This window comes from Crinia signifera, chromosome 6, assembly GCF_055691185.1.
Source record: "Crinia signifera chromosome 6, ASM5569118v1, whole genome shotgun sequence".
In the NCBI taxonomy this organism is placed as follows: Eukaryota; Metazoa; Chordata; class Amphibia; order Anura; family Myobatrachidae; genus Crinia; species Crinia signifera.
The window spans coordinates 25,815,149-25,842,290 of NC_139222.1; the positions used below are offsets into that span (position 1 = coordinate 25,815,149).

The 27,142-nt window shown below is 48.4% G+C and overlaps 1 protein-coding gene across 10 annotated transcripts in view; it reads right to left on the minus strand.

Annotated features, from left to right (window-relative positions):
* Positions 1-1,728: 1,728 nt before the first annotated feature.
* The window catches only part of LOC146010130 (uncharacterized), a 424,288-nt gene continuing 398,874 nt past the window's right edge, over positions 1,729-27,142 (minus strand). For 5 of the 10 annotated variants that reach the window (XM_083151055.1, XM_083151062.1, XM_083151059.1 and 2 more), the window contains one exon: positions 1,729-3,714. In XM_083151055.1, the coding sequence (XP_083007181.1) occupies positions 1,784-3,714 (1,931 nt within the window). In that variant the 3' untranslated portion in view covers positions 1,729-1,783. Of the gene's footprint in view, positions 3,718-11,201; positions 11,815-11,909; positions 12,008-12,878; positions 12,976-22,745; positions 23,044-27,142 lie in introns of those variants that run through there. The other 5 variants (XM_083151056.1, XM_083151058.1, XM_083151053.1 and 2 more) reach the window with 5 other exon arrangements.

The window sequence follows — 27,142 nt, forward strand, 5'->3', positions numbered from 1 at the left end:
AGACAGGTTTAAAGTCTGCTTAACTGCAAGAATTAAATCTTCAACACCTGGGACAGAGGATTCAACATCCTCTTTTTGGTCCTAAAAGACATCTTCTGCACATACACCCTCTTCATCACCTCATCAGAATCTACATTCAACAGGGGAGGTGTAGATAAGGGATGTCTAGTAGAAGAAACTTCAATAAGCTGTTCCATAAACACATTCATTTCATGAACACCTCGAGCAGTGTCCTGCATGACCTGCAACAATGCTGGGTCCCCCTGAGATGGGGTAATGGAGCCCAGAGATGGTTGAGAGGGGAAAAGAGACCAGGAGATTTGACCATGTAGATGACATGGTCTGTCTTTTTCAAGCCTTAATCAAAGCATTCATAGACCTCCCCAGGGCAGCCACCCACGCAGGTTCAGGCTGCTCTGACCTCTGGGCTTGAGCCCCACTGGGCACAAATTCACATGAGGGGCACAAATCCCCCTGATCCATCTGTTCACTAGATAATTTTTCACCACAAAATCTGCAGTTAGTTAACATGGCCTGCGCTCCCTCCCCCGGAGCAGCAACACTACACCCTTCAGTCATGAAATAACCACAGTGCACAATGTGAGGCAAATGCACAAAGCAATGTAGCAGTGTACTTAGCGGTCTGTCTGCTGCTCAATGATCCTCAGCGATCCGCGGGGAAATCGCTGCCCAGGAGAAAAACTTTTCACTCTGCACTGTAAAAGGATCCTTGTTTCAGCTCCTCAGCATGGAGAGAAAAGGGCGCCAGTACACAGAGCAGGAAGAGACCAAGTCTCTGCATCAGGGGGGAAGGAAGCCTATTGGCACCTTTTCCCCCTTCAGTCTCTCCCATGTGTGTTTCTCCTCACCTCTAGTGCCTCCCCTTCTTCTGGGATCACTTGGAAGCGTCCTGTGCTGGGCTTCACCTCCATCATGGATTTACGCCCCGAAGCCCCTGCAAGATGGCGGCCGCCATTGCGTGGGGTCCCTCCGCCACGATCCCCCTCTAGCAGGAAGCCAGTTCAGGACACCTCTTCTGTAAGCAAGAGGTTAAGCGCTGTGCAGAGGGAACAGACTCCACACAGAGAGGGGACAGGATGCGCTTCTATCAGCCTGTGCTCTCAGTGTGTGTGAACTTCTGCTAGAAGTAACACACTGGCAAAGCCTATCTAACTAGTGTAAAATTAATATAATAAAAAAAACCTAGCTATCTCTACAAAAATGGTTGCGGACAGCAGCCTGTCAGCACAGCACCCACTCCAGTGGGCACCTAAAACTAACTGGGGAACTATGGGATGCAGAAGGGAGGAGCCTACTCTCAAAAAGTCAGCATAGGTGCCTTGCTCCTGCGGACCCTCTTACATCCCTAGGTCAAGCTGTGTCACCAGGATGGACGAAAGAGAAATGTATATTACAGAGTAATAATAAGGGATAGGCAATATAACAGCTCATACCTAGAAAACTGCATACACATGGTTCTACCTCTATCTCTGCTCTGTATCATGGCCTGTAGGAGAGTTCCACAAATGACAATGGCCGTATGCAAGTTGATTGACAGGCGCCGGGCGTTTGGGGGCGTAATGTCAGCATTTTACGGGAGCGCTCCAGAAAACACAGGCGGCTCCTGGCCATTGGGAGGGAAGCTGACATCAGTGGTCCCGATCTCCTCCCAGCCATCACACTGCAGAGTATGTCTCAGTTTATGCGGAGCTACACACGGGGGGGGGGGGATTAATTTGATGGTTGAGTTAACTCTCCCCTCTTCGCATAGCTGCGATTGCATTTACAGCCATACACATGGGTGGGATTGTATGTGAGCAGGGTGACATTTACCTAAATGGCTGGGCTCCAAACTCACAGCCCAGAGATCAGGTCTGAAGCATTCACTAAGAATATGGAAATTGATCTCACCTGTGTGAGTTCTCTCATGCCGTACAAGATCTGGTTTCCTCATAAAAGATTTCCGACACTCAGAACATGGAAATGGCTTCTCACCTGTGTGAGTTCTTTGATGAAAAACAAGATCTGATTTCCTCACAAAAGATTTCCCACACTCAGAACATGGAAATGGCTTCTCACCTGTGTGAGTTCTCTGATGTAGGACAAGATCTGACTTCTGGATAAAAGATTTCCCACATTCAGAACATTGAAATGGCTTCTCACCTGTGTGACGTCTCTGATGTATAACAAGAGATGATCTCTGGGTAAAAGATATCCCGCACTTAGAACATGGAAATAGCTTCTCACCTGTGTGAGTTCTCTGATGTGAAGCAAGCGTTGATTTCTGGGTAAAAGATTTCCCACACTCAGAACATGGAAATGGCTTCTCGCCTGTGTGAGTTCTCTGATGTGAAGCAAGCGATGATTTCCGGGTAAAAGATTTCCCACACTCAGAACATGGAAATTTCTCACCTGTGTGAGTTCTCTCATGTTGGACAAGATATAACTTCTGGGTAAAAGATTTCCCACATTCAGAACATGGAAATGGCTTCTCACCTGTGTGAGTTCTCTGATGTGAAGCAAGCGTTGATTTGTCCGTAAAAGATTTCCCACACTCAGAACATGGAAATTTCTCACCTGTGTGAGTTCTCTCATGTTGGACAAGATAGAACTTCTGGGTAAATGATTTACCGCACTCAGAACATGTAAATGGTTTTTCTCCTGTGTGAATTCTCTCATGTTGGACAAAATGTGACTTCCGAGAAAAAGATTTCCCACACTCAGAACATGGAAATGGCTTCTCACCTGTGTGAGTTCTCTGATGTGAAGCAAGCGTTGATTTCTGGGTAAAAGATTTCCCACACTCAGAACATGGAAATGGCTTCTCACCTGTGTGAGTTCTCTGATGTGAAGCAAGAGATGATCTCTGGGTAAAAGATATCCCGCACTTAGAACATGGAAATGGCTTCTCACCTGTGTGAGTTCTCTGATGTGAAGCAAGCGTTGATTTGTGGGTAAAAGATTTCCCACACTCAGAACATGGAAATTTCTCACCTGTGTGAGTTCTCTCATGTTGGACAAGATATAACTTCTGGGTAAATGATTTCCCACATTCAGAACATGGAAATGGCTTCTCACCTGTGTGAGTTCTCTGATGTGAAACAAGCCTTGATTTCTGGGTAAAAGATTTCCCACACTCAGAACATGGAAATAGATCACGTGTGTGATATGTTTGATGAAAATTAAGAGCTGATTTCTGAGTAAAAGATTTCCCACACTCAGAACATGGAAATGGCTTCTCAACTGTGTGAGTTCGCTCATGTCTAATGAGAGATGATTTCTTCATAAAAGATTTCCCACACTCAGAACATGGAAATGGCTTCTCACCTGTGTGAGTTCTCTGATGTCTAATGAGATATGAATTCTTGATAAAAGATTTCTCACACTCAGAACATGGAAATGGCTGCTTAACTGAGTGAGTTCTCTGATGTTTAGTAAAAACTGACAGATTAATAAAAAACATATTACATTCGGAACAGGTAAATATGTCAGCCCCTGTATGAGCTGCTCTATGTGTAGCAGTATCTGAGTTACCAGGAGAACAGTCCTCAGGATTAGAGGTATCAGGTGATGTATCTGCACTGTGAGGCACTGGCTGTATATTTAGGGTAATGGAGGTTTCTTCTGGAGAATCCTGTGTGATGTTATCTTCTGTTTTATAATCTGGAGACAGAATAAGACGTCCCTCCGAGGTATTCCTGCTTCTGTGTCCATCTGCTGGAAATAACATACAGATATAGAAATATCGCTCTTCCCCTTTCCCCTCGCCCATTTCATACTATTACTGAGTACAAGTTATTCCGTTATAAATACTTTCCTACAGTTCTAAATATCATGCAGCTAATAATGGGATTTATGTAGATAAGGTAACCCTTATTATATTAGTGCATTGGGAGACACTGAGGTATTGGGAGCCGGCAGTGTAAGGGAACTGTAAGACTTGGTGTCACTATTCTGCCTAACAAAGCCCCTAAAGACAGAATAGGAGTAAAGTGTCAGCTGCGCTGACTTGTGCTGCTGCGGCACCGCCACAACAGAGTCCCGGCGGCCTTAGAAGGGTGGCCCGGGCACTTCCGCCTGGTGGTGTCCGGGCAGGCAGCGTCACGTCCGCCCGGAAGAGGTGCATCACTTCCGGCTGGCCGGGGGACGCTGTCAAACATCAGCCCGCATCGCCTGGAGGTTGTATAGCAACCAGGGGAAGTCGGGCGGCGCGCGCTCAGCCTCCTGAAACAAAATAGCAATTATTGGTGGCTGGTCTGGCGGCGGCTGATTGGCTGTTGTCCCGGTCCTGCAGTGTCTTGGTGCTGTGTAATGCTGTGTAATCCTATCCAGCCGTGGTCCAGTCATTTGTCCAGCCGTCATCTTAATGCTGTCTGCGTCCAGTCCTGGTCCAGTCTCAGTCCAGTCACGGTCTTGTCCTTGTCCAGTATATTCCGTCCTGGTCCAGTCTTTATCCGGTTCCGTCTTGGTCAGCGTATTTCTATCCAGTCCTGCCAAGTCTCTACCGGTGTGCACATTATCATCCTGAGCTGCCGGAGGGTTCGGTCCAGGTCACGTAAGTGCTCCAGTGGAGCCTGGTTCCTTCTCTCTTTATTTCTACGGGCAAGCTGCCCTTTATCCTCAATTATTTTTATTATTGTCCTAGTCCAGCTCTCCGTGATTCGGAGAGACCCACGGCTGTGAGTTTATGCCTGTTTAGGGGTACCGTTACTTTAAGTGTACAGTTTTATGTTGGCGTGCGTCTCGTTTGGTAGCACCCCGTTATTAGTTGGTCCGGTGCCTGTGACTTGGTCACACTCCCCGTCCTTGGCCTGGTGCCATTAGCCAGGGTGTTCAGTTCAGATAGGCCCTGTTAGTAAGATCATCCTCTTGGTCCTGTCTCTGACGGCTGCCGTAGATTTGTACCATCATTAAACCTGGTTGCATCGAGGTCGGAGCGGTCCTAACTCGCTCCTTCGAACACAGCGACTAAATCTCAATCTACGGTCACCTGCCTGAGAAGGCCAATAGAGTGAGTGTAGGGTTTTGCCATGGCCGTCCTAAACAGCGGTCCCGGCTGAGGGCTCTGCCCACCACCACTGCTTGCACGCACCAGCGCACGTTACATTATCACCGGCCCAAACAGATTATATATAATATACCTGTTTAGTCCGCGGGTGCTGGTGGTCGTGGGATATCCTCATCATGAATCCCACTGCCCCTACGTTAGACGCCCAGGTTATGGGTCTAACACAAATGGTTCAGGATTTGTCCCTCTGAGGAGAGAGCTCCTTCGGTAGTGGCACCTGAACCAAAGATGAATCTGCCCAACCAGTTTTCGGGTAGTAGAAAAGATTTTTACAATTTTAGGGAGAGTTGTAAATTATACTTTCATCTGCGACCTAAGTCCTCAGGGTCAGAGGCGCAAAGAGTGAGTTTGGTGATTTCGTGGTTACAGGGGGACCCACAGACGTGGGCTTTTGGCTTGCCCTCTGATAGCCCTGTGTTAGCCTCAGTGGATAACTTCTTTAAGTCTTTGGGTTTGCTTTATGATGACCCTGATAGGGAAGCTTCTGCGGAGTCCCATTTACAGGCCCTGATACAGTTCCGGTATGGGTTGTCTATTACCATCACAGACTGTTTAATCCAACATCTGGTGCCTGGCTCATTAGATAAACTTATGGAGTTGTCTATTAAAATAGACCGTCGGCTCCGTCACTCTCTCACCCCATACCATTTGTTATGAATACCTCGGATGATACCGAAGAGCGCATGAAATTGGGGTCCATTCAGATCACGCCAGAGGAAAGGGCTCGGAGGAACAGCGCTGGTCTTTGCCTGTATTGTGGCCGAAAGGGTCATCAATACCGTTCTTGCCCTAGCAAATCAGTAAAAGATCAGGCCAAGTGGGTGAGGAGGAGATTCACTTGGGCCTGAAATTATTCTCCTCCCATAACTCTCTACTGATTCCTACTACCCTCGCTTATGGGAAGGTCAGTTTTGATTGTGCCGCTCTTGTCGATAGCGGCGCAGCCAGCAATTTTTTGGACGCCGCTTTAGCCGAGACACTCGGCATCCCCGCTATTCCTTTAAGGCAATGTATCATCATGAGAGGATTAGATGGTAGCTCATTGCCCAATGGGGAGATTTCTTTTCAAACCCCTAACTTGCAGCTTACTGTTGGTTCTCTTCACAAGGAAGAGATTTATTTTCTTTTGGTTACTTGTCCTGCCGTCCCATTGGTCTTGGGCCATCCCTAGTTGGTCCAACATAACCCACAGATTAATTGGAAAGCTGGGGATATCGTTCAGTGGAAATCCAGTTGTTTTGGTTCTTGTATTGATACCTCCTTCCTCCAGGCCTCGGTCTCATTGTCTGCTATCCCAGCAACCTACTCGGAATATGCAGATGTGTTTTCCAAAGGTAAATCAGATAAGCTCCCGGCCCCATCGTCCATTCGATTGTGCTATCCAGCTTAATCCCGATGCTCCATCACCTAAGGGTAGGCTTTACTCTGTCTATTCCTGAGACTAAGGCCATAAATAAGTACATCCAAGAAAGTTTGAAGAAGGGGTTCATTCGCTCGTCAAAGTCGCCACTTAGTGCAGGGTTCTTCTTTGTGGTCAAGAAGGACGGGTCCCTGCGCCCATGTATTGACTTTCGGGCTTTAAACAAGATTACGGTGAAGAATGCGTACACTCTCCCTCTGATCTCTGTCCATTTCGATCAGTTGAGGTCCGCCGTGTTTTCTAAAATTGATTTGAGGGGGAGGGGGGCATCCTCAGGCATCCTGACGTGGATTGTCCTTTTGTGGTGGGGATGGACTCTTCTGAAGTGGGAGCAGGAGCAGTGCTGTCGCAAAGCAACCCCAAAACCCAGGTCCTTCATCCTTGCGCATATATGTCGAGGAAATTCTCTGAGGCTCAAACCATCTATGATGTTGGTGACAGAGAATTATTAGCAATCAAATGGGCCTTCGATGAATGGAGGCATTGTCTAGAAGGAGCCAATCATCAGGTGTTGGTTCTTACCGACCACAAGAACCTGCAATATATTGAAGCTGCTAAAAGGCACAATGCCCAATATGCCCGCTGGCCTTTGTTCTTTACTTGCTTCAATTTTGTGATTACATACAGGCCTGGTCCCAAGAATGTTTGAGCAGATGCTCTGTCCCAATGCTTTATTCCACAGCATGCAGGCCAGGAAACTGCTGCCCAGGAAACTGCTGCCCCTATCATTCCTGCCTCTTGTATACAGGCTGGTCTCAGTTTGACCCTGGAGGGGCTCATTCGCCAGGCTCCAGCCCAGACCCATAATGGTAGTTTATTTGTGCCAGAGACGCTTAGGCGGAAAGTCCTTATTGAGTTCCTTGACAGCAAGGCATCCTGGAGTCCATAAGACATTGGACTTGTTAGCCTGGGTTGTGTGGTGGCCAGGAATGTCCAGGACATCAAATATTTTGTTCAATCATGCCCTGCTTGTCCCAAGCATAAGGTTCCTCGGTCTAGGCCTTTTGTAGAACTGATGCCCTTGTCCATCCTGTCAAGGCCATGGTCGCACATTGCCATGGACTTTGTGGTAGGTTTGCCAGTTTCAGCCGGCTGTCAAACCATTTGGGTGATCGTTGAAAGGTTTTCCAAAATGGCGCCTTTTGTGGCACTGAAGCAATTGCCTTCAGCCAAAGAATTGGCCTATTTGTTTCTGCGGCATGTCTTTAGGTTGCATGGATTGCCCTCTGACAGGGGTCCACAATTTTGGAGATCGTTCTGTGCTTCGCTTAAAATCAAACTGAGTCTGACTTCAGCCTTTCACCCTCAAGTCTAATGGGCAAACTGAGCAGCTGAATCAGTCTCTGAAGCAATATCTCCACGTTGCAGAACGATTGGGTGGATTGTCTTCCCATGGCGGAATTTGCATATAACAATGCGGTGCATTCGGCCTCCAAAGTGTCACCCTTTTTCGCAGTTCATGGTTACCATCCCCAGGCTAATTCTTTTCTTCAAGCTTCTTCCTCTGCTCCGTCTAGGGCCTTTCGTTTTAAGGCTACATGGAGAAAGATACATGATGCTCTGAAGGAGACAGCCTTCAAAGAAAAGGTGTTTGCGGATAAGTCTAGACGTCCTTGTCCATTCAAGGTTGGTGATTTGGTCTGGTTATTAACCCGGAATATCAAATTGCATCAACCATCGGAAAGGTTTGGGCCAAGGTTTATAGGCCCGTAGAAGATCATTAAGAGGGTTAATCCAGTTGCATTCTGTTGCAGTTGCATTCTGTCTGTTACTCCCCAAGTCCCTCAGGATTGCAAACACCTTTCATGCTTCTCTTTTGAAGCCAGTCTTCTTCTCCCACAAGTTCCCTCCTAAGGTTATCAGAGGAATCCCTTCTGTGGATGTGCAGGGACAACAGGAGTTTCTTGTGGAGAAAATTCTGGACTCCAAATTTGTTTATGGTTCCCTTCAGTTTTTGGTCCATAGGAAGGGGTTCGGGCCAAAAGAGAGATCGTGGGCTCCAGACAAAGATGTTCATGCTCACAGCCTCAAGAAAAGGTTCTTTCAGGAATTCCCTCATAAGCCTGGGGGTAGAGGTTTCCAAACCTCTCAAGGGGGGGGGGTACTGTCAGCCACGCAGCAGAGTCCTGGCACCCTTAGAAGGGTGGCCCGGGCACTTCCACCGGGCGGTGTCCGGGCAGGCAGCGCCACGTCCACCCGGCCGAGGCACATTATTTCCGCCCGGCCGGGGGACGCTGTCAAACATCAGGCTGCGTCCAGGGGGTGCCGGGCGGCGCGCGCTCGGCCTATTGATACGAATTAGCAATTTTAAGGGATCTGGCCCAGCTCAGCCCCACTGGTGATATTGTTCATTACAGTGTGTCTGCAGCACACTGTTGTCCCGGTCCTGCAGTGTCCTGGTGCTGTAAAGTCCTGTCCAGCCGTAATCCAGTCATTTGTCCAGCCGTCATCTTGCTGCTGCCTGCGTCCAGTCCTGTCCGGTCTCAGTCCAGTCTTGGTCCTGTCCTGGTCCAGTCTTTATCCGGTTCCGTCTTGGTCAGTGTATTTCCATCCAGTCCTGCCAAGTCTCTCCCGGTGTGCACATTACCATCCTGTGCTGCGGGAGGGTTCGGTCCAGGTCACGCAAGTGCTCCAGTGGAGCCTAGTTCCTTATCGCTTTACTTCTACGGGTGGTGGCACCCCGTTATTAGTTGGTCCGATGCATGTGACTTGGTCACACTCCCCGTCCTTGGCCTGGTGCCGTTAGCCAGGGTGTTCAGTTGAACTAGGCCCTGTTAGTTAGATCATCCTCTTGGTCCTGTCTTTGATGGTCGCCATAGATTTGTACCATCCTAAAACCTGGTTACATCGGGGTCAGAGCGGGCATCACTCACTCCTTCGAACGCGGCGGCTAAAGGAGAAGCCTAGCACATTGCAATCTATGGTCACCTGCCCGAGAAGGCCAATGGAGTGAGTGTAGGGTTCTGCCGTGGCCGTCCGAAACAGCGGTTCCGGCTGAGGGCTCTGCCCACCACTGCTGATTGCATTCACCCACGCACGTTACATAAAGAACAGGGGAGAGGGAATAAAACAATATTCAGGAATGAGAACAACAGTGCTTAAAGGAAAGGCATAAGGGATGCCCCAAAACTGATCCTAAGGGCAAGCTGGCATCTCTGGTTTAGCCAAACTGGTAACATTTGGTAAGAGCTGCACTGAAGAGTAGGTGACAGCCCAGCACCCCAGCTTAGCAGAGGTTCCGTACCACACCATCCTAGCTGCACACACCAGTCTCTTGGTGCCCCAACAGGATTAGGAACAGGTAGGCTTGATACAAGGTAATCCTGGTAACAGTTATCCACTTGATAATGCTGATCACAGGCTAACCAGCCTCTCCTGCTGTTATCATGCAGAACCAGCAGGTCATCCATCCAGTGCAAATCCTGGGTCTTATGTACATAGCAACCAAAAGTGGTCAGGGCTTTGTGGCTCTAAGCCAGCAAGCTGAAGCCCAACTCCCCGATACAGAGTCTGGTGGTGCTGGTTCTCCCAGGGCAATTGCAGTACTGTGGATGACAGGTGCCAGTCCAAGTATGGCAACCATTTCATCCTTCTGTCTCCCATCTGCCCAGTGCCTTTCCCTTTCTGGTGCCAGTATAGGCGGCTCTGCCTCCTTCCCTGGTGGCAGCAGGGAGGTGTGTGGTGCTCCGTGAAAGATTTATAGGGACAGGTGCCAAACATGTATCTTAATGTTGGTGCCACATTAGTACCTCTCCCACAGTAGGACATCTGTAGGCACTACCCAGTGGCAGAGGTTTAGGCTTACCTCCTGTACTACGGCGTCCATTCTGTAATAGTCCCGCTGTTAGTCCCTGTGTTCTGCTCTGGTCCATCTGACAAGTCTTTGCTTACTCCTATGATACTACTCTCAGTGACTTCCCAGTGTGACCTCTGGCTGTTCTCTGACCTGATTCTGGCTGTCCCCTAGTATTGTACAGCCCATCTGGTTCTGACCTAATCCCATTACCTACGCTATAATATGCCCCACAACCAGTCTCTGCCCACAATCCCTTCATACCCACTTACCCGTACCTTGGACCACAGTCAGAGATCCGTGACTTGCACATCGGGCTACCTAAAGCCAAAACCCCGTTGTGAGAGCCCATTAGGCTACATAGTATGGTAATACCCCATGTAGTGGTGCACAGAGAGGGTCATGGGTAACACAACAGAGAGAACTATAGGTAATGCCACATGACCTTCCATACCATTGTACCCTGTATACTGCTATTATTCCCGTCCCTTCTACTGATGATGTAGGCGAGTCACTGGAGAACATGGGGGGGGATTGGACAGATCTCTGTTCTGGTAGCAGACAATGATCGAATGCGCAGGAAAAGAAGAGGATAATAATAGGGGCTGACGGCTCGTGTCTCCCTCCCCTGCCAACCCCCTCTCCCACTGGGCAGATACATTCCCCTCATTAGTCTGTACTGACAGAGGAGGGTGCAGGACTGGCATATCCAAACTATGGCCCTCCCGTCATTACAAAACTACAAATCCCATCATTTGCTTTTAGGAAATGCTAAAACTATTGCAAGGCATGCTGGATTGTGTATTTTCACAACAGCTGGAGGGCCATAGTTTGGACATGTCTGGTGTAGGATAGGAGGCTGCTGTAGTGATAGAACAAGGAGAATATGTGACTCTCTGTAATAAGCGATTATTCCTCACCTGTGCTGGTATCTGTGGGGATTTCCTCCTCCTTACACTGCTGATCACTCCTCACATCCATCTCTTCTCCTTCTGTATCTTCTGCCTTAATGTCAGTCACATCCATCTCTTCTCTGTCTGTATCTTCTGCCTTAATATCAGTCACATATGTATCTTCTCCTTCTGTATCTTCTGCCTTAATATCAGTCACATCCGTCTCTTCTCCCTCTGTATCTTCTGCCTTAATTTCGGTCACATCCGTCTCTTCTCCCTCTGTATCTTCAGCCTTAATATCAGTCACATCCGTCTCTTCTCCCTCTGTATCTTCTACCTTCATATCAGTCACATCCGTCTCTTCTTCTCTTTCTGTATCTTCTACCTTAATGTCAGTCACATCCGTCTCTTCTTCTCCATCTTCTACCTTAATATCAGTCACATACGTAACTTCTCCTTCTGTATCTTCTACCTTAATGTCAGTCACATACGTATCTTCTTCTCCTTCTGTATCTTCTACCTTAATGTCAGTCACATATGTCTCTTCTTCTCCCTCTGTATCTTCAGTCTTAATGTCAGTCACATACGTCTCTTCTTCTCCTTCTGTATCTTCTACCTTAATATCAATCAGGCCTCCACCCTAAATAAGAACAGTAAAATATTAGTGTATGAGACACACACACAGCTTCTCTACAGATCATGTAGTGAAAACTCACTTTGGTGTATCCCACCTACCTGATCCTCCTGTGGGGTCCTGTGAGTCTCCTCTGTACAGTGCTGGGAATACGGAGGACGGGGACATCTCTCTGGGGTATCTCTGTTACTGGGCCCATCTGTAGGAGACACACAGTGACTGAGGACATGGTATATATGTGATTATCCTGGGAATACAGAGGACGGGGACATCTCTCTGGGGTATCTCTGTTACTTGGCCCATCTGTAGGAGACACACAGTGACTGAGGACATTGTATATATGTGATTATCCTGGGAATACAGAGGACGGGGACATCTCTCTGGGGTATCTCTGTTACTGGCTCCATCTGTAGGAGACACACAGTGACTGAGGACATGGTATATATGTGATTATCCTGGGAATACAGAGGACGGGGACATCTCTCTGGGGTATCTCTGTTACTGGGCCCATCTGTAGGAGACACACAGTGACTGAGGACATGGTATATATGTGACTATCCTGGGAATACAGAGGACGGGGACATCTCTCTGGGGTATCTCTGTTACTGGCTTTATCTGCAGGGGATACAGAGTGGTTAAATACACGCTACATATGTACATATCAGATTATCTCCAGTAAAATGGTCATGAATCCCGTAGTCTACAAGGTGACATTACCAACATTTCTATGTATCGCTTTCCATATATCTTGCTGAGACCCCTGATCCTGAATGGCTTCCAATCAACTCTTTCCAGAGCTCCAATAGTTCAAACGCAAAAAAATAAAAAAGCCTTGGCCTACGGGACTAATTACACTACATCTAGTAGCTAGTTAATTAGAACACGTAAAAGATACCGTGCAATTCTACTAAATGAACCATCATTGCCATCATTGATAAATGTGCCATTGCTTCTGTGCTATAGGAGAGGCAGGAACATGAGGGATATGGTAATGTACACAGACATCTCTAGGTTGTGCAGACCCGAGGGATCACCAGGTGTGTATATATGTGTATGTGATTATAACTCACCTGTGCTGGTGTCTGTAGGGATTTCCTCCTCCTTACACTGCTGATCCATCTCTTCTTCTCCCTCTATATCCACTGTAATATCACACAGATCTTCCCCCTAATTAAATAAATCACACATCTTACTATCACTTTATTTTTACATGTAAATCTCTCTCACCTTCAGCTTCTATTGGTTGGGAATTTATCTCCAAGTCCAGGTTCCCCTCCTCCTCTCCTTAGATGAAAATCTAATTCAGAATACTACAGGAACCCAGCAAACAAATATCACATCACCCGTCTAATATAACTTTAAAAACTCTTTAGTTGTGCAGGGTGGAATGCAGACCCTGTAACAAACCAGCCTCCATCTAGGTTTTCTTTCTCTTAAACAACCTCACCCCTCTGGCAATAGCAAAAACGTGGCTCAAACTAATCAGACACTGCCTCATCTGAAGCCCACTCACACAGTTCTCTCCACCTCACTCACACCTCCAGATTTGGAAGCAGACAAGGAGGTGGGGTTGGAATAGTTCTTCACAATGGGTGATTGCACATAACCTCTGCTCTTGGACAGTCCCTATGGACTGACTCTTATAGACATTGGGGTGGCCACTGGCTGTTTCTGTAGACTATGACTTATTTCTGATATCTAGAACAGACTTTTCTCACCCCCAGATCAGCACCTTATCACCTGCAAGGTCTCCTCCATTACTAGAACCTCTCTGCTGAAGAACCCTCATATCAGCAGAATTCTGTGTCATTACACAACAACGTTCCCACCTCTCTGCCAAAGCTAACCAGGCTCTCCTGCTATTATCATGCAGAACCAGCAGGTCATCCATCCAGTGCAAATCCTGGGTCTTACGTGCAGAGATCCACAAAGCAAACTGAAGCCCAACTCCTTGTTATCGGGTCTGGTGGTGCTGGTTCTCCCTGGGTGCCTGCGGCACTGTGAATGACAGGTGCCAGTCTTCTAGTATGGCAACAGTCTCATCCTTCTGCCTCCGCTGAATGTGCACATCCCGCTAAGCTGATATATCAGTGCCGCAGCTTAACCAAACCCCAGCAACAGCCTCTCATCATGTGGTTCCCATTATTCTTCTCACTCCTCACTGATGTGAGTATAAGCCATGGCTGCCCACTAAAGCAGCACTATGCCTCCTTAGGTGTACGCAAGATAGACAATAATTGGCAGCCATCTTGTACTCCTGACCTCCTTACATACACTGCCATCCACCACTGCTACCGATAAGCCCCAGACACCACAAAGTAACACACTGCCATCTCTCACCTCAGGCATCTCTCAGCCCTCCCACATCCCCCTACTAACATCAGTGCCTACTTCCTACTGTGCTACCTGTCCTCTCCGTCCTGCACCCTCACATATCAGTGCATCCCTGTCTCCTGTGCACATCCCAGCCTCACCTATGGTCTCTCTATGCTGCTATAACACCATCACTATGGGAGCGCGCAGTGATTACTCCTATACTGAGAACACACAAATCTGATCCAAGCTCTCACAAGTTACTGCCCCATCTCTCACCTGATTTGCCCCCTCGTTATCTCCATTTCTTTAACACTCACACATCGTCCTGGATCCTCATCAGCCTGGCTTTCCTGCCCAACACTCCACAGAGACTGCACTTACTCAGGTAAGAGGAGCAGCGATGGGCCGGGGGGGTTCAGGCGAGAAGCAGCGACGGCAGGGGGGGGGGGGGCAGGAGAAGAGCAGCGAAAGGTGGGGGGGAGGGCAGGAGAAGAGCAGCGACAGGCGGGGGGAGGGCAGAAGAAGAGCAGCGACAGGTCTGGGGGAGGGCAGAAGAAGCGCAACGACAGGTCGGGGGGAGGGCAGAAGAAGGGCAGCGACAGGTCGAGGGGGGGGCAGAAGAGGTGCAGCAACAGGCGGGGGGAGGGCAGGAGAGGAGCAACGACAGGCGGGGGAGGGCAGGAGAGGAGCAACGACAGGCGGATCAGGGCAGGAGAGGAGCAGCGACAGGCGGGGGGAGGGCAGGAGAGGAGCAGCGACAGGCGGGGGGAGGGCAGGAGAGGAGCAGCGACAGGCGGGGGGAGGGCAGGAGAGGAGCAGCGACAGGCGGGGGGAGGGCAGGAGAGGAGCAGCGACAGGCGGGGGGAGGGCAGGAGAGGAGCAGCGACAGGCGGGGGGAGGCCAGGAGAGGAGCAGCGACAGGCGGGGGGAGGGTAGGAGGAGCAGCGACAGGCGGGGGGAGGGCAGGAGAGGAGCAGCGACAGGCGGGGGGAGGGCAGGAGAGGAGCAGCGACAGGCAGGGGGGAGGGCAGGAGAGGAGCAGCGACAGGCGGGGGGAGGGTAGGAGGAGCAGCGACAGGCGGGGGAGGACAGGAGAGGAGCAGCGACAGGCGGGAGACCAGGACATTAGTAACGATGGGCAGGTATGATAAAGAGATGGTGACAATACCACCATTCAAAATCCCCAAAACCCCTTCTACAGCTTAACCCAAGCCATCCCTTTTGGTAGCCTAACTCCATCCATCCCTTCCCACATAACGCTAATGAGCCGGTAACGTGACCATCACAATGGTGACCGCTGGGATTCTGACCACTGGGATCCCATAAAATGGCATAAATTACCCATGTATTTAAGTGTCAACTGATGGATCCTGTATAACTGGAGGTTGGAAGTTGATCAAAATACTTGCTCAGCACCAAATAGAAATGGACGGCATAGAACCATCAATCTCATGAGTTTATTACATAAGGTTATTTTAACCCTTTCAAGTCCAACATCTAGTCAGGCTCAACAGCCCTAACGCTGGTAGATCCAATGATGAGACACTTTTAAAATAAGAACATTAACATTGTTCAACATTCACTGTAGACCAATGTAGAGTATGGGACATCCTTAGCCATGTGCTCAATCTGGAGTATACAACACTTACAGATGCTGCCTACTGAGCACTGTAACGGAGGGGATGGCGGTCTGCACTGTAGTTGTAGACTCACGTTTCGCTCAGCTTCATCACACATTGATAACTTGCACACAGTAGATTAATATAAGTATCAGTCCTTGAACTAAGTGTGCTGTAATGTATTGTGTGTTTTAACTGTGACTGGATGTGAAAAAAACCCCATCAAAACAGCCTAATTAAAGCCCATTAGTATAAATATATATAACTTACCCTTATACTATACAGTGCAGGTTGTACAGCACTAAGTCTCCTGTACGGCTAATATCAGGTCACACAGCGACACAACATTATGCAGTACAAATAAGTGACAAATCATATGGGATCAGGATCTCAGCCAAAAGGAACAGGAAGTTCTAAATCTCAATGGATCCCAGTAAGTAACCCTACCCCACTCCTCTAAGCCTCTGTATAAAGATGGCTGTATAGATGTATTATGGAACCCACCTTATGGTGCAACTATGTATCTTATAGTCATTATTGTAGATATTTTATTATTATTTATTTGCAGTGTCGGTACTCTTTACCTAGCACGGCGCCCATCGTGGTCATCGCGGGCATTGAATGCACTAAAAAATCGGGTGCGACGCGACCGACGCGATGCCCGCGATTTCCCATAGGGAACAATGTTAAATTTCTCAATTGACCCGATTTTACTGTTCAATGCCTCAATTGACACGATTTTTCCATAGGAAACAATGTTAAATGGCCCACAGAGGCCAAATACCCACCCTGAAGTGTGAAATGGCCCCCACAATTGTTAACGCCACCCCACGATCAACGTGAACCCGAAGCGTGGCGAGAGCAGCGAGCCCGCGAGGGGCAGCGGTACGCGTCCTACGACCTTTTCATACCCCCACTATCCACGTCGGCGTGGAGTTGAGAATAGAATAGTGTGGCGAGCACAGCGAGCCACCGAGCCCGAAGCGTGGCGAGCGCACGCGGATACCTGTGAAGCCCGCGAAGAGACGCGTTTACCTGTGAAGGTATCCGCGTCCGCTCGCCACGCTTCGGGCTCGGTGGCTCGCTACGTTCGCCACACTATTCTATTCTCAACTCCACGCCGACGTGGATAGTGGGGGTATGAAAAGGTCGTAGGACGCGTACCGCCGCCGCTCGCCACGCTTCGGGTTGACGTTGATCGTGGGGTGGCGTTACCAATTGTGGGGGCCATTTCACACTTCAGGGTGGCTATTTGGCCTCTGTGGGCCATTTAACATTGTTTCCTATGGAATAATCGTGTCAATTGAGGCATTGAACAGTAAAATCGGGTCAATTAAGAAATTTAACATTGTTCCCTATGGGAAATCGCGGGCATCGCGTCGTACCCGATTTTTAGTGCATTCAATGGCCGCGATGCCCGAGATTTTTTTACCTGCGATGCCCACGATCAAAATCGTGGGCGCCGTGCTAGGTAAAGAGTACCCCAGTGTCTTATATAGCACAGCATATTCTGTTGCGCTTTAGAATTGGAAAAAACAGTGATAAAAAAAATTGGGTAGAAACAAACGGACATGGAGGTAGGAGGGCCCTGCTCACAAGCTTACAATCTTTCGGGATAATAGGAGGGATACATAACAATAGGATTCCATAGCATGGCGGTCCCACCAGGTTACAAGACAGTTCTGATGGGATGCAATTACATATGAATGCCATGGTCAGGAAGCTGGGAGTTTGTTCTTCTGTTCCCCTGATTCTGCATGGTCCTTCAGTGTGTTCTGCCTGGATTTATTCAGCCTGCAATCATTGTGTGTGTGAAATTATGGTCAGCTCTCCCTAATTAGACACCTGAGAGACTGCTGTAACCCCTTTAGCTCCCTACTAGCAGTGGTTCAGCATTCTCCATTTGAATTCTCACTGAGGGGTAGATTTATTAAGCTCGGTGAAGTGATAAAGTGTCTGGTTTTTATCACTGGCCAATCAGCTCCTACCTGTCATTTTTCAAACCAGGCCTGTAACTTCACAGGTAGGAGCTGATTGGCCGGTGATAAAAACCAGACAGTATATCACTTCACCGAGGTTAACAAATCTGCCCCTGAATTCCTCTGTGAGTAATTAGCAAAAACCTTGGTGTAAACTGTTGGTAGCTCTCGAGGACTAGAGTTGGCTACCACTGGTATACAGTATCCGGTCCAGTACTATTCATATCCAGCCCAGTTGTATCCAGGGCTGTGGAGTCGGTAGATAAATGTCCCGACTCCGACACCGACTTCTCGTACCTCTGACCCTGACTCCCCTGTATTAATATGCGAATGTATTTGATACATTCCTTGCACCACACTTAAAAACCTAGGATAGACAGTTTCTTCCAGAAACATGTACAAATGTCTACCCTCATACAGACAAGCAGGCATGCAGGTTTTAAAATAAATATAAACACTAACAGTTGAATCCAAGAAGCTGTTCCATCAAGTCCTTCTAAGCTCTTCTAGCTATAGAGAAGAATCTTCACTCAATAGGAAAGGTTCAGAAGTGTGGAGCATGAGTTCCGCATGCTTTGTGACGACAACAAAAATCAACGAGCCACAATCTCCGCTGGTTTGCTTGCTCGTCACCGTTCAATTCATGTACACAAGGAACGATTTCTTTACCGAATCGTTTCTGGCGACGAAAAATGGTGCCTGTACATCAATATGAACCAGCGTAAGGAATGGCTTAGCCAAGGTAAACAAATGACCCCGCGCATGAAACAAGATCTTCATCCGCGTAAAAAGATGTTGTGCGTATGGTGGGAGAGCTTGGTTGAATGAATTTTTCGAGTCTACACCAGGTGATTTCTACCAACGAGGTATTGAAAACCTTATTGAAAGTTGGAAATAAGTTGTAAACTACAAGGGAGAATACATTTATAAGTATTGGTGCTCCGAATTGTGCGTTGCGTGCCATATAGTGAAGCACATGAAAAGCATGCTTTTTCACGGTCACTTAACGTGTTCGTTTTGCGGTTACGTGAGGCACTGCATGCATTGGTCTTTATTCTTACAGTAGAGAAGTCATTAATTATAATTTTCGGAGTCGGAGTCGGTGCATTGTTTGCCGACTCCGAGCCAGACTCCAGGTACGTGAAATTTCGGTACTCTTTACTTAGTAGGGCGCCCGTCGCGGTCATCGCGGGTACATTTATGTCTGGCCGCGACGCGACCGACGCGATGCCCGCGATTTCCCATTGAAACCCATGTTAAACATGGAAATCGTGTCGGTCGCGTCGCGGCCGGCCATAAATGTACCCGCGATGCCCGCGACGCGATGCTCCCGATTTACCATAGGAATCAATGTTAAAAGGCGCGATGGACCCGATTTTACTGTTAAATGGCTCAATGGACCCGATTTGGCCATAGAAATCAATGTTAAATGGGCCACAGAGCCCATTAACCCTTAAATGTCCCCCCAAATTTTTAACGCCACCCCACGATCCACGGCAACCCGAAGCGTGGCGAGCGCAGCGAGCCCGCGAGGGGCGGCGGTACGCGTCCTCCGACCTTTTCATGCCCTACTATCCACTAGGGCGTGGAGTGAGAATATAATAGTGTGGCGAGCGTAGCGAGCCACCGAGCCCGAAGCGTGGCGAGCGCAGCGAGGGGACGCGGATACCTTCACAGTTATACGCGTCCCCTCGCGGGCTTCACAGGTGTCCGTGGCTATGCCGACACCTGTGAAGCCCGCGAGGGGACGCGTCTACCTGTGAAGGTATCCGCTGCGCTCGCCACGCTTCGGGCTCGGTGGCTCGCTGCGCTCGCCACACTATTATATTCTCACTCCACGCCCTAGTGGATAGTAGGGCATGAAAAGGTCGGAGGACGCGTACCGCCGCCGCTCGCCACGCTTCGGGTTGGCGTGGATCGTGGGGTGGCGTTAAAAATTGGGGGGGACATTTAAGGGTTAATTGTGCCTATTTGGGCTCTGTGGCCCATTTAACATTGATTCCTATGGCCAAATCGGGTCCATTGAGGCATTTAACAGTAAAATCGCGGTCAATCAGCCTTTTTAACATTGTTCCCTATGGAAAAATCGCGGTCATCGCGATTTTTACCCCCGACGCCCGCGATTTCAATCGCTGGCGCCCTTCTAGGTAAAGAGTACCGAAATTTCCTCCGACTCTTCGACTCCGACTCCACAGCCCTGGTGTATCTAGTCCAGTCCTCTTCATATCCAGAATTCAGTCCGGTCCAGTTGTATCCAGTCCGGTCCAGTTCTATTCAATATATAGTCTTGTCCATAGAGCACTGACAACCTGTACAGTTCAGTCATACAGCTATACATTCATTATTCTGCTTTTAAAACCAACCTTATCCTGGTGATCCAGGATAAGGATCTCTCTCTGCTGAAGCCCAAATTCGATTCCCAGTCAGGGATTGCTCTCTTTCTCTTCACCTCCCTGTTTCCACCTACTTGCACAAACCTCACACATACGCCGGTTGGCCGGACGCCTGCCCTTACGCTCTGGCTACACCTTTCGGGTCCACAGATAACGGTTCCTGGTCTCACGGGACCTGGCCAATAGGGGATTCCCTGTTACCGTCAGTAACCGCCTGTTACTGACTCCACCCACTATGCAGTGGGTGGGGTTATCACTGCCACCACCAGACTCCTCCTACGTGGCGCCTTGTACCACAGATACTTCCTCAGGCCCAAACGCTGGCACCTGAAAACTACCTGCTGGAGTTTGTGCGTCGACACGCTGCTGGCACCATCCCCCCGACTGGCGTCTGTTGGTTCCCCACTGGTCCCGGACCAGACCTCTGCGTTGGTAGCTGGCAGAGCGGAACTCAGAGATGCTGGATGCTTGTAACCAGAATGGCTGGAGAACGGAATTATTGCGGTAATTCTGTTGGTCGCAAGATGAAAGTGGACCTCTTAAGGCAGAAAGGTGTTTATTTGCCAATAGATCTGAAAATATCTCTTCTCCTATCATAGGATGCACAGCAGACAGATGTTTACAGCATTCAAGTCAGGTAGATGTACAGTACATTTTTACACAGGGCAGAGCCCTTCTTTTATGCTACTCCTATACACATTACCACAGGGGGTAAGCCCACCCTGTGGTCTTCAACCAATCAACTTAAGTGCATGAGACGTGCATGCACTCGGCACATGTACAGTCAGCATTGTCCCTATGGACAGAGGGGAGTGGTTACTCCTCTGAGCTACAGCCCACCTGGGTGGCCAGGTACCACCCAGGTGCTGGTCTGTCTGGCTAGGGGTGAGGTTTCCCTCCAAAACATACTTCCAGGAGCCTGCCGGGGGACCAGCTGAACACCTCTAGCCCAGACGTGAGCTCCAGAGATGGGCAGCCCTGATCCCCTGCCCGCTGACGGAGAGCCCCATGGAGCTCCAAGGAACCACTCAGCTTGTTAGAAAGCTGAGGTTCCCTGCTAACTTTCTCTGCAGCTCCAAGCCTGTAGGCTGTCTGGGAAAGCATTCCGTTTTTAGGATAAAGTTTGGAAAAGACCCAGCAGCCCACACAGGACTCTGGATTCACCTGGGACACAGCAGTTACAGTAAGTGCACTTTTCCTTTAAAATACATTCAAAGCACACGTGTTACATTGTACACACTGAGCCTGTGCATAGCACAGGCTCCAAAAGCCACACACCTTTTAAATACATTTGCAATATATTTCTTTTACAATGTACCTACTTAACCCTGCAGCCCAGGAAAGCCATCCTGTCTGCAGGGGCGCCTTTCCCTGGCTGTGCTGGGAGCTGGTTAGTCCATTCACCTCGCCGCAGCCTCTGACTGGGGCTGCGGCACACCCCAGTCCCTGTGGGCGGCTTCCCCTCTCCTCCTCCCCCCCCATACCCGGGGCAGCACGGCTTAGTCACTGTGTTCTGCGCCAGGGGTTAACGGCGTCACTTCGCTGCAGCCGCCGGAGCTGACCTGGGGCTGCATTGTGAGTGAGTCCCATCTCCCCCTGGCTAGCGCCGCACGCAGGGGACCAGGGTGTCCGGCCTCCCAGTGGCAGCGCCAGTCCTCTAACCTGGGGGGCACACATAGGGCGTCCGCGGCTGCCGGAGAGGGATCGGTGCCGCGGCACCCACCACTAAACTGCAGGAACATTTGAATTCGGCCCCAGGCCCCCCTGCTGTTGGAGGTCGGCGGGCAGCAGAGTCTGACACCCCCCTCTCCCCTGCTGCTGGAGGTCGAGGTCGGTATGGACAGCAGAGCCCGACCCCGTCCCCCCCCCTGCTGCTGGAGGTCAGGGGGAGCTTCTCATTGGCTGATCTGCCTACCTCTTGACGTCACTGGGAGTGTCCTCCTCCCCTCTATCTCTAACTTTTATTATGTAAGTCGCTGTGGGATCTGGAAATAGTGTTTGTGGGGAAGCTCTGTGTGTTAACTGTAAAGGTGCCCACAGACGCATCGATCCCGGCGTGCGTTCTGTGCTTAACTAGCACACATAGCATCACATCGTATGCCTTGTGCATGCGATGCGATGCTATGCTATAAAAAGCTAGTACAAAAAGTATGTGCAGAACATACTTTTTGTACTGTGCGATGAGGTGCCGCGGGATCGGTGCGTGTGTGGGCACCTTAACTCTGTCTTCTTTGCACCATTAACCCCTTCCATAATGGAGGAGCATAGAGGCAAGGAAATCCTGGCAGGCAGGGGTTTAATTACACAAATAAAAAATGAATTCAAATTTAAGAAATTCTTCATGGGACCCCTTCCAAATCAATAGTATGACCTACTATTGATTTGGAAGGGGTCCCATGAAGAATTTCGTACATTTGTTGAGTATATACATGATAATCAGTATAACCTGGGATTCACATATAACTTCAATAGTAGAAGTTTGGAATTTCTTGACCTTACCCTCACTGCTAGGGAGGAACAACCTATGAATATCGAAACTTGTACCTTCTTTAAGTAGGTTGATAGCAACAATTACTTGCAATATAACAGCTACCATTACAAGAAATGGAAGAGCAATCTCCCACACTCACAATTGTTGAGGCTGCGACGGAATTGCAGCAATATGGATATATTTGAACAACAAGCTCTGGTTTATGTTGCTAGATTCCAGGAAAAAGATTATCCTCAAACTCTTATTGACTGCTTTGGTAAGGTCGAGAAATTTAGATAGAAAATAATTGTTACAATATAAAGAAAAGGAGAAGAACCCATCCAGTTTTTGTCCGTTTGTAACCCAATTTAATGCGCAGAATTTCCAAATACGCAAAACTCTGAATAAACATTGGTCTGTCCTTAAGTTGGACCCACTTTTGAAGGATTATCTGGGTTCTGGTCCCGATATAGTATTTAAAAGAGCTAGTACCCTAAAAACCAGACTTGCACCAAGTCTACTCCCGGGTAAGGTGACAAACTGCACAGGATTTATGCCCAATCAAATGTCCCCAGCAACTGTTTTTTTTTTGCTGTGGGAAATGCAAAATGTGCTCACACAGTTTAAGGGGTTCAAAAGAAATTGTTGGTAAAGGGGGCAAGAAATGGAAAATAAAAACTGCAATCAATTGCAACTCAACACACGTGGTGTATCTCCTTGTCTGCCCATGTGGCATGAGATACGTGGGACAGACAAAACGGGCTTTGAAGATAAGAATTCTAGAGCACTACAGGAATATTATAAAATCGAGGAACGAACCATAGTGTGCCTAGGCACTTTGCCCGTTGTCAAAAAAGTGACCCACAAGGTATGAAATTTGTGGGAATTGAGATTGTCACCACAGACATTAGGGGGGGGGGGGGGGAGTAGAGAACAAAATGTTACTTAGGAGGGAATCCTTCTAGATGTATCATCTAGGAACCCTAAGTCCAAAGGGATTGAACGACGGATTGGAAATCACAGCCTTTATTGGCTAATGTGGGCCGAATTGCACTCTCTTTTGATTGCAGTTTATTTTTTTTCATTATTTTTCATTTTTTATTTTCTCCTGTTACAATATGTCCATATTTTGTATATTCTGCCTGGAAAAATTGTATATATGTATTCCGATATTCTGTATTTGTCTCGAAATGCATGTATTGAGCCTTAAAGTGATTGGCTATTAAGCCGCATATTCTTTTTATACTAATTCTGTCTAGTAGTGTATAAATTGTGCCATTCCTTTTGTATATATATTTTTTTATATAATTGTAGTGAAAAATTTTGTATGTAAATGTGTTTATATACTTTTTATGATGTAACAATCGTGGTGGCTGTAATTGTTTTAGAGAAAGTGGCCTCTGGAATTCTATCTGGCTGATAAAATGGGCCGGAGACTGACGCTAGGCCAGCCCTCTGACGAAGTCAATGACGAAACGCGTTGGAGTGTGGCCTAACGTCATCTCTGACCGGAGTTAAACCTGTGGAGAACAGACCACCGCTGCCGTCTGCTGCCCGCCGCTTGTTGAAAACCATCTGAGTTTAACCACTCCAACAACCTGCTGCGGAGTCAGCACTTCATGTGAATATACAGCGGTGTTTGTACCGCCTCATTCGGTACGTGATCTCTGCTCTGTAGCACCAGTGTTTTACCTTGTATTAAATAAATATTTAAACTGATTCACGCACTATGGAGCGCTTGCTCTCATCATTTTCTTCTAGATAAAACGCCTGTGGATTCAGGATTACCTCTGTGAGGTGGAGAGTTAAAGCTGCCGGGGACATACTCAATTAAAAAGACATTCATACGGAGGAAATTCTCTGATGGTAATATTGTCTAAATTGGACACTGGCTTTTTACTGATTTGCGCACTGTTTTTTCTTGATATATAAATATTATTATAATTTTATCATAATTTTATTTATAAGGCGCCACAAGTGTTTCGCAGCGCCGTACAAGGAACAATACAGGGAGACAAAGCTTGGCATAACATTGAATAAATAACAAGAATACAGTACAAATAAAGAGCGCCACAGTTCAATACACATTACAGCTTGGATATAAGTAGTGAGGACTCAATCAACATACAACTAGAGGCTAGATGCCAATGATGGAGATGAGTATGCGGACAAAGATGGTCACTGAGTGTTGGAGTATAGGAGAGCTGTGAGTGACATGTGAAGAGAAGGGGGCTTTGACAACAGGAGGGAAGAGGGCCCTACTCGGAGGAGCTTACAATCTAGTAGGAAGGGGAGACAGACAGATTACAAGAGGTGCAAGCAAGTGGGTGGTGGTTAGATAGCAGGATGTAAACAGGCAAGGGGTCGGAGAACCATCTGGTTTATGCAGTGGAAGGGTATGCTTTGATGAATAGGTGAGTTTTCAGTGCCCGTTTGAAGCTTTGCAAGGTCGGGGAGAGTCTAATGGAGCGAGGGAGTGCGTTCCACTGAAGGGGTGCAGCACGGGCAAAGTCCTGTACTCTAGCATGAAAAGCAGTGATCAGGGTGGAGGAGAGACGACAGTCGTCAGCCGACCGTAGTGGGCGGGAGGGTGTATGAATGGAGATGAGGTTAGAGATATATGGAGCAATGGAATTAAAGATGACCCTGTATGTGAGTGTGAGGTGTTTGAAGAGGATTCTGTATGGGAATGGAAGCCAGTGCAGATTTTGTTGAAGGGGAGTGGCAGAATTAGAGCGGCGGGAGAGGAAGATAAGCCTGGCTGCAGCATTGAGGACAGATTGGAGAGGAGCCAGTTGGGATTGAGCGAGGCCGGTGAGGAGAACATTGCAGTAGTCGAGCCGTGAGATGACCAATGAGTGGATGATCAGCTTAGTTGCACTCTGTGAGAGAAAGGGCCTGATGCGAGCAATGTTGCGTAACTGGAACCGGCAAGAATGGGCCAGGGCTTGGATGTGGGGTGCAAAGGAGAGGGAGGAGTCAAGAGTGACACCCAGTCAGCGGAGTTGGGGAACGGGGGAGATGATGGTGTTGTTAACAGTGATAGAGATATTAGTAGGGGGCATAGCTCTGGGTGGGGGAAAGATAATGAGTTCGGTTTTGTCCATATTGAGCTTCAGAAATCGCTCAGACATCCAGGTGGAGATGGCAGAGAGGCAGTTGGAAACCTGAGAGAAAACAGTGGGGGACAGATCAGGAGAGGAGAGGTAGATTTGGGTGTCATCCGCATAGAGGTGATATTGGAGGCCAAAGGAGTTAATGAGTGCACCCAGAGAGGAGGTGTACAGAGAGAACAGAAGAGGGCCAAGGACGGAACCCTGAGGGACCCCGACAGGAAGGATAGAAGGTGGTGAGGTAGAGCCAGAGGCAGAGACTGAGAAGGAACGGTTGGAGAGGTAAGAGGAAAACCAGTTGAAGACTGTGCCAGAGAGGCCACTGTTTTGAAGTGTGTGGAGGAGGAGAGGGTGATCCACAGTGTCAAAGGCAGCAGATAGGTCCAAAAGGATAAGCAGGGAGAAGTGACCCTTGGATTTGGCTGACAGCAGGTCATTGGTGACTTTCACTAGGGCAGTCTCAGTGGAGTGAAGTGGGCGAAAGCCAGATTGAAGGGGATCAAGGATGGAGTGGTCAGACAAGTAGCTGGTGAGACGCCTGTAAACCAGCCGTTCTAGTATTTTAGAGGCAAATGGGAGAAGAGAGATAGGGCGGTAGCTTGTGGGAGATAAAGGGTCCAGGTTTGGTTTTTTAAGAATAGGTGAGACCAGAGCATGTTTGAAGGGTGAGGGAAAAATGCCAGTAGAAAGAGATAGGTTAAAGATATGAGCAAGGTGGGAGCAGCCAGTGGGGGGAGAGGGAACTGAGGAGACGGAAGGGGAGAGGGTCCAAGGGACAGGTAGAGGGGGGAGAGGATGAGATGAGGGAGCGGACTTCCTCAGCTGTAATAGGGCAGAAGGATGACAGAGTGGGGTAGTTGGGAGGGGAGGATAATTGGGGTGGGTAGGCAGCAGAGGGGGTATGGGAGGAGATATCATGTCGGATTATCTCAATTTTAGAGAGGAAGAAGGAGGCAAAGTCAGTGGCATTGAGGGATGAAGGGAGGAGGGTGGTGCAGGGCAAAGTAGAGTGTTGAAAGTTTCAAAGAGACGTCGGGGATTGGAGGAATGGGAAGAGATGAGAGATTTGAAGAAAGATTGTTTGGTATAGGAGAGAGCAGCGCTGTAGGAGGAGAGAATAAACTTGAAATGGAGGAAGTCTGCCAGAGAGTGAGATTTCCTCCAGAGGCGTTCAGCAGAGCGAGCACATATATGGATTGCATTCAATTTGCATCAGATAAATCACGTGATTTATCTGACACAAATTGGATGTAAAAAATGGCACATCAAGTGTCAAATTGTATGTAGGTCTCCTGCAATTTTACAGGTCAGATAAATCTCATAGTGTATGGGGGCCTTAAGTCAGTGTATCTGTGTAAGAGATGATGTGCAGTATTACTGTGTACTATCTGTAAGTCGGTGTATCTGTGTAAGAGATGATGTGCCGTATTACTGTGTACTATCT